We start from the raw sequence: 7,702 nt of genomic DNA, 5'->3' as shown, positions 1-7,702 counted from the left end.
GGAAGCACCTCCAGCCCCCAGAAGACAGGCAGAGCACAAGCAGCTTCTGGTGGCTCCAGGTGATGAATCCAAAATCCTTTTCTCCAACTCCCACCCCCTTACAGAAGGAATGAATTCTTGCCACTTAAAATGAGAGGCGGCAAGGAGGAACAGACTGTGAATTTTATTCAGGAGTCTTCAGACACAGCAGTGAAGCAAACACCCCGCTCCCCAAAACTGGGATCTGCTTGGTGCTGGCTGACAACATCAGGTACCAGCATGTTCCTGGTACCCAGGCAGCACATCATTCTCCTCCTCACACTGCTGGCACAGAGCTGCTTTGGGGGACAGGGAGGGAGGCACCAAGGAACGTGATACCCAGCACAGGGACACCTCCGAGCAATACAGGTGACCCAGGAAAGGACGATGGCTCTGCATTTGTCCCCAGGCCACAAGCCCACACCAGTTGCCTGCAACAGTGAAAGGGCAAGGGCTGGTTCTTCCACAGCTGCCACCACCTCGGTCCTCAATTGCATCCAGGGTGCTCAGGAAGGGACCGTAGGCTGCAGTGGCTGATCGCTGATGTCCCCACCAGGGGCCACTGTGACATTAAGGAAAGCCAAACTGCCAGGCATAGGAAGGGGCTGTGGGCTCCCGCTCCTACAGCAGCTCGGGAGCTCTATGGAGCATCTGCCCTCCTCCAGGGCTGGAAGCTCAGGCCTCCGAGTTGAATTGGTAAAAAAAAATGGCTGCATGTGAAGAGTGAAAGGGGCCAGGGGCATCACTGTGGGACAAGGGACTGCCATAGACTGCAGTACAAAAATAAAGATATAAAGAAAAAATGAAAAGGCTGGAGCAGAGTGTTCAGATCACATCCTCAGATCTCTGGCTTGTAACAGCTAGAGAAGGAGAGAGAAAGAGAAACACAATCAATGGTAGGAAATAAAAAGCAACTGAGCATGGAGGGGAGAGTAAGAAATGGAAAAGGGGAAATGACAGAGGAAACACAAACAGAAGAAAAAGAAAAGAAATGAGGGTGGAAAAACAGAACAGAAGAAAGAAAAAGTCCATGTGATTAACATACACTGAGTCTTAAGATAACACTCGGGTCCCACAGCCACAGACAAGAAGGCTTTCAAATAGAGGGAGAGAGAACTGTCAGCCAGCTAACAAGTGCTCTCCATCAGGACCAGTGGAGATTGACACTGAACATCTCCCATCTAACATGAGCATCACAGTTTTGCAGTATGAAGAGGAATCCTCCTTCTAACACTTTCCATACCCAGCCCCATGCATGTCACCAGCCAGCCTTCCTAAACAGGAGGCAGAGCAGAGAGGCTCATTTTGCACACAGCTGTGAGAACATCTGCAGTGGGGACCAGCTGGTTCTCCTCTGCCTTTACCACCTTCCCCACTGCACTCTCATCCTGGTAGAGCCAGTGGGTGAAAAGCCCAGGGAAGGGAAAATAACAAGCTGCCTTCTGCAAGCTGCCCGGGCTGGCAGGCAAAGGAGCTGCGGACGGCAGTCTGGAGAAGCGATCTGGCATGCATGTCACGCAGACACGTGGCAAAATTCCACCCCTTCCCTGAACCACCCCTGCCTGCTTTGCATTCATTTCCACCCCTCTCCCAGCTGCACTTTCCTTTCTGCTGCCAGAGCCTCTGGTCCACAGCCATAGGATCTGCTTGGCAGGTAAAGGCACGTATAGGATCAGAATATGTAAAGCCACCTTAGGGATGAGTCAACCTCACACCTCCCTCCTTCCCCTCCCCAAGCTCTACAAACCAGGGCCATACCCACAAGAGGGAAGTGAGTCACTCATGCAGAGCTCAGGCTGGCAGGAGCTGGGAGTGCAGACAGGTAACATACCTGCAGAGGAGGAAAAGTGAGGAGCAGAGAGAAACAGGGCCCTGGGCAGAGACCACTCTGAGCCCTGAGGGACAAAGAGAGCAGAGGGAAGGATGCTGGAGGCTGGCAAGTGGGGCAATGTGGGAGGTAGATGACAGTGCTGGGATGGACACGGAAGGGAGCAGGAGGGAGGGTCCACAGGAAGAGAGTTTAGCACAATCCCGAATAGATGGACAGTCTGCAAATAAAAATAAAACCGTAGATAAACCAAACAGTTAAAAATACAAAGCAGCAGCCATGGTAACAGCTCTCCCCTATCAGCTTTATCTCCAGAGAGACTCTAACTCCTGGAGAGGACAGCCCCCACACCCCACACCTGTTCTAATCCTTCCCTGCTGCTAGCTGTGAGCTCTCACCAGAAAGGTGGACGAGTCTATGCCTGGGGGGTTATTTTTATCATTTTCCTCAGGGATTTGCTGCACCTTTCTCCTCTGCTTCTGCTTCTGCCTCTGCCTCCTCCTCCACCTCCTGCTCTTCCTCCTCCAGGTCCTCCTCTGTGTTCTGTAGCCCAGCATGTGGGACAAAAGGAAGAAAGAGTGGAAATACTTGCAAGATGAGCCATGGCAGTTCTTTCTCACACACAACGGAACAAAGTAATTTTCATAACACTGAAATAAAAAGGGACCTTTCCCCATGGCCAAGATAATTCTAGGTCAGGGAACAGTGAGACTTGTTTTCCTCTGGAGTATCACATCAGGTATCTAACCCACTTACAAGTGCTGTGACCCCACCATCCAACAACTGCCATCAGTTGCTAGTGCTCCTTCCTGCATCCTGGGTGTCTACAGAATGTCATGCACTGCCACATGTTTCTGTCTTTCCCTCAAAAGGGGAGCAGGAGATATCTGCCCCTCAGGCTGAGACTCAAAAAGGAAAGAGAATGCTGCAAAACCTTCAGGGAAGTAATACCCTATAGGCAGTGACACAGACAGAATGGGCATGAGGAGGCATGAGGGATGCCAAGGTTAGAGTAGCATGAGAGGTGCCAAGGTGACTTGCTAAAGCCATTTGCCACACACAGCCACACACCACCCCTCCAACACACACTCTCCTCCTTTTGGGCAACCAGTGTAATGCCACGGTGCTGAACACCAGGACAGGCCCCTGTATTTCACCACTGAGGTGCCCCACTGTCTCAAGGGTGAGTGAAAAGAGAGAAGGAGCAAAGAGCAAAGGATCTCATAGGCAATGGGAGCAGGCCATAGCAAAGTTTATCTCACCTTGGCTTTGTGGCTGGCCTCAGAGCTCAGGCCATTGGGGGAGTTGTACAATTCCTTGGAGACCACACACAGGAATTCTGTCTGATCCTCATTCCCATAATTATAGGATGAGCCAATGTTCACAAGCTAGAAAAGATGAGAGCAAGAATCACAAGCCCGTATTCCTGGAAACACTCATTCCACCTGGGGAGCAAGGCAGAAAGCCCACCATGCAGCACTGAGTCCAATCCATAATCCTGTTGGAAAGCCTCATAACTAAGCTGAGGAGACAACACAGAGAACCAGGAGAGAAGTCAGACAGGATGCAAAGTAGTCTAGTCTCACACAGTATCATTTAAACCTCTAGAAAGGGCAAGAAAGAGTCATTGATTGAGCATGATGGCTCAGTCAATGACTTCCCAGTATTCTCAGAGAGGGAAGGAGCCTTGCTTGGCAACTGTATGGTATCCATGATCTTTTCCCCAGAAGGCAACTCCCTCCCACCCTGCTCTGCCTTATCCATACCTGCTCAAAGCGCCATCCATCTGACATAGTGGAAACCATCTGAGTGAGCTCCTCTTCCTGGCACTGCAGCACACGGTAGACATGCTTAGGAGGCACCTGAGAGCAAAATTGCAGAGCACACTGACAACAGTCACATGCTAAAAGCTGTTCCCCTCCTGCAGAATGAAGGAGTAATACACCCTTCCTTGACAGATCTGTCCTCTCCCCCATGCCCCAGGTGAAAGGGGAGTGGAAACCACAATCCAGCTTTCTCCTGTGCTGTCATTGGAGGTAAGAGCAGTATCTCTTCTGAAAAGCAGGGACTGAGCTGAGTGCTCCTTGCATTATCCCCAGAAGATACCGCCCTCTTTTGATGGGGAGTATGCACTTGTAAGTATAAAATCATTTTTGCAAATGCAACAAATGCTGATGGGGCTTTGCAGCACAAAGTGACTGTGCTGCTGGAGGCTTAAAACCTGAGGCAGACAAGATGAAAAGTGAGATAGTAGACAATCCTCCCTGTAAGAAAGATTTTCAAAGATTCCTGGCCAAGACAGGTTGTGATTGTGCCACAGGATTGACTCCTTGTCTGCATTTAACTCTTTCACAGCCATCTCTTCACCTATTTCCCCCAGGTTTCTCTACAGGTATTTCCATGCTCTTCATTGTTATTACAATCCCAGGACTACCCACACCAGTCCTCCTCTACATGACACGTTTGCTCTCCTCACAAGCATTCCTCTATATCACACAGCAACCAGCTACCTTCTTCCAAAAGCAAGAGGAGCTTCCTTAGTTTCAGGGGCTACATCCAGCATTAATTCTGGGATGTAAAGCAAGACTGCAACTTGCTTATTGTAACTACATTCATGGGCGGTAGCTTGTCCCCTTCAAGATTTTGCTGCATAGAGATTAGCACATAATCTTTAGTTACTTCCTTCCATTCCTTGCTGCTTCTCTCAAGTCTTCTCTCCCTCTAGACTCACCTCTCCCCCCTTTTACAACCCTGCTTTCCCCACCCCCCTCTATCTTGCCATACCTGTGTCACTGTGTAGTCCTTCTCCTCCATTCGATCCTTGATTATTCGGATCAAAGGACCAATGTTATAGAACTCGGCCTCTTCAAGGATCCCTGAGAAAGACAGACAGAAGGACCACAAAGACAGAAAGTTAGCAGTCCATCTTTATTTTTGACTTGCAAAAGATCAATTCTGAGCTTCACAAGGTCCGTAGGGAGAAATTATATTACTGCCTTACTTTTTAACAGGCGTGAAACCTTTACTGCAGAGAATTGAAACTCGGCCCTCTGCATCTTGTTTCTAATGCTCACCCCAACTTCCTTATGCTGCCTGCTACTTCACAAATAGGCACTGCCAGTGAAGGCTTGTGCTGAGGACTGCTAATACCTTTCCCAGACACCTGGCCAAGGAGAACAACTGCATGCTCCAGTCTCTCTCAATGACCATTTTTCTGAACTTGCTCAGACTCTCTTATTAAGGCAGGAAACCAAAACTTGCGGTTCTGACAAGTCACCGAAAGACCCAAGAAAAGCCTAACTTGCCTCCTAGGCCACTTGGAGTTGCAGCCCCATATGACTTTATATGATCTTTGGCTCTCTTCCCTGTGCTTCAACTTAAAGCAGGTAAACAGAAATGGTTTTGGTTTTTTCTCTGGGGGTGTTTTTTCTTTTTGGTGGTGTTTGCATCCATCACCTCTCTTGAGACTCACCTGTTTGCTAAAAGGCCTTCAGGAAAAGGGAAGTGGTTCCCAGAAAGTCAGTGAGGGAAAGGTGGCTAGAAGCCAACGCTCACATGTCCCCCAGGCAGTAAAAAGAAAATATATATGGGGAGATTGATCCTTCACTACCTGACACACTCAGACCTCTTCTGTGTCTCTCATTCAGCAATGAATTTGTCTAATGGGTTAGTTTTACACCAGTCTGAATGTTTGCAGCAGGATAAAAAAAAAGGCAATGCAAATGAACTGGACTCCTATTTACATTTCAGATTTGATATTAAAACCTGTGGATGAACTCTGTCTGACCTCAGGATTACAAGAAATGTCAAGTAGGAAACACCTCAGAATTGTGTTTACTACAATCCTGTATCATTAGTTAGGTATATTTTTGGATTTATAACTGGTAAGACTATTCTGAAGAAAATTTCCTTGCTTTAGGTAAAAATGTATAAGAAAGGCAAGAAGACAAATGACCATGCAGAAACTGTGCTTGGTAAGGGCTGGACAGCACAATTTGTATTTGGAATTGGCTCCTTATTAGACCCTAGCATCCAAAAAATAACAAGGCACTGTGGACTGCTGTCTGGTAACACTGTGATGTCACCAAGTCATCCTATTGGACCCACTGTCAACCTCAGGGGAGGGACTGGTTTGTCTGACTTGCTCCACTGGAACTTCTACAGTCCACAACCCATGAGAGCACAAGCAGCATACAGTGCACATCACTGATTAATGATGGTCTTTATTACAGTCAGTAGAAGAGATGAGCTTGGTTTTGTTTGGTCTACTGGGCTTTCATTCCTAATTAGAAACAGACATTAATAGAAAACTCAGTCATAAAGCCTGGTTAAAAGTAGATCAGGAACCAGTAAAAAATGGTTTATTGAGGCTCTGAGATCTTGCCTACTACTGTCTTGGTGACATCTCTGATGGACAGTTGTGATGCCACACCTGCAAGGATGCCTTCCTCACGCACTCCAAATCCCTTTAGTAAAGGAGACATCATCATGCTTTGCAGGGACAGCTCTCTGAAATCCTCCCACATCAACATCCACAATGAGAACGAGACGGACAACAAGGTTGACCACAAGTCCTGTTTTTCCTGACTGTGGTAAGTGGGATCTTTCTGAATTCCACAACTCACCCTCTTCAGCCATATCTTTATCCAGGACCAGCTTCCCATGACGGAGGAAATTCAGAATCGGTCCAAAGTAAGTGGGATCCCGATCTATTAGGTATGCACCAGTTTCATCCTAGCAACAGATATAGATCACAAGGAGGAAAAACCCAAGGAAAACTGTAATCAACTGTAAAATGTCCTAGAATACAAGAAAATAGACACCTAAGCAAAAATGTCCACTGTTTCTAAGATTCTTTGGAAACCATGGGTCCCTGAGTGTCCCTAGCCAAATCAGTGCAGCTTACACTTCAACTCCTGTATTGGTCTGCTCAGCATGCCCACCTCAGCATAAATCAATCCAGCTGAAAAAGCCCAAAAAATAGGCCTCAGTCTCTTTGTGCAACTGTGCATCCCGGCCTGGTGTGAGAGAGCAGAGATCCCCTCAAAGGAACAAGGCTGAGTCAGGCAAACACAGCTGGGAAGTAGACCCAGGATGTGGGGTGACAAAGAGGAAGGAGAGCAAGAGCAGAGGGGAGATGGCCTCTCTTTTCCCCAGCTCGGGAAGGCAGGTGCCAGGCTACAACAAGGGGGAATCTGACAACGGGAAATCCTTCCCGGGAGGGGGGCAGAAAGAGCAGGCATTTCTCACTCAGTTGCTCCTGCAGCTGCTGGGGTCTGGCTCCGTCCCTGAATCCCTCCAGCCCTCCCCAGGCTCGGTGGGGCACGGTGCGGGAGGCAACCCAGCTGCCTTACCCGGTCCGACTGCAGCTCCTCGCCCTGGCACAAACGACACAGGAAAGATTTCTGCTCCCGACACAGGGTCTGCCTGGTGGTGAGGAAGACGGTGCCCCCGACATTGAGCCTCACCCACTTGGCCTGGGTGCCAGCGGGTGGCGGAATGTCCCAGGTGCAGCGTAGCCCCACAGCGTCCTGCATCTCCTCCCTGCCCTCCATCCTCATCCTCACCCCCACCTCCCCCACGGCGTGCAGGGACTGCCGCAGGTGCTGCCTGCCGGAGAATGCCGGGATCTGTAGTTTATCTGCCTTTCCCTCCGCAGCAGCCGTGTTTCCCGGGGACCAGGATCTTCCCTGTGACTACCAAGGGAGTCCTGAGAGGAGGAAGGTTGCTCGGCGCTGGAGGATATCACTGCAGCTATTGGGGTGGGCAAAGTGACAGCTCCGCAGAGCTGACACTCCCTGGCTTTTCCCCTGTTCCCGTTTTCACAGACCATGGGCCAGTCAGCACTCCGGAGGT

The 7,702-nt window shown here is 49.3% G+C and overlaps 1 protein-coding gene across 12 annotated transcripts; it reads right to left on the bottom strand.

The window, feature by feature from the left end:
• Window positions 1-144: 144 nt before the first annotated feature.
• On the bottom strand, window positions 145-7,699 carry KCTD17 (potassium channel tetramerization domain containing 17). 12 transcript variants are annotated; one of them, XR_014952016.1, is made up of 8 exons: window positions 7,201-7,699; window positions 6,472-6,580; window positions 4,631-4,722; window positions 3,613-3,708; window positions 3,109-3,234; window positions 2,245-2,389; window positions 1,777-1,849; window positions 145-878 (listed from the first exon to the last, which is right to left on the bottom strand). XR_014952016.1 is itself a non-coding variant. In XM_085569248.1 (8 exons), exons 1-7 carry the CDS (start codon window positions 7,405-7,407, stop codon window positions 1,810-1,812), a joined length of 966 nt encoding a protein of 321 aa, XP_085425374.1. In that variant the 5' UTR covers window positions 7,408-7,699; the 3' UTR covers window positions 145-878; window positions 1,777-1,809. The 12 variants fall into 12 exon arrangements, 10 of the variants coding, with proteins under 10 accessions (XP_085425374.1, XP_085425375.1, XP_085425378.1 ...); XR_014952017.1 differs by having other exon boundaries at window positions 1,777-2,066; window positions 7,201-7,657; XM_085569248.1 differs by having other exon boundaries at window positions 1,777-2,066; window positions 2,311-2,389.
• Between the last annotated feature and the right edge of the window lie 3 nt (window positions 7,700-7,702).

This window comes from Lonchura striata, chromosome 1A, assembly GCF_050655825.1.
Source record: "Lonchura striata isolate lonStrDom1 chromosome 1A, ASM5065582v1, whole genome shotgun sequence".
Lineage (NCBI taxonomy): Eukaryota > Metazoa > Chordata > Aves > Passeriformes > Estrildidae > Lonchura > Lonchura striata.
Note: the sequence above shows the minus strand (reverse complement) of the source record. Positions and strands in the feature narration are given on the sequence as shown.

Bases quoted from the DNA above. Each gene is read 5' to 3' on its own strand.
- KCTD17 (XM_085569248.1), bottom strand. From the start codon at position 7,407: ATGAGGATGGAGGGCAGGGAGGAGATGCAGGACGCTGTGGGGCTACGC. The intron at 6,581-7,200 runs GTAAGGCAGCTG...ATCTGTTGCTAG, and splicing joins AGGAGCTGCAGTCGGACCGG to GATGAAACTGGTGCATACCT. The intron at 4,723-6,471 runs GTGAGTTGTGGA...TGTCTTTCTCAG, and splicing joins TAAAGATATGGCTGAAGAGG to GGATCCTTGAAGAGGCCGAG.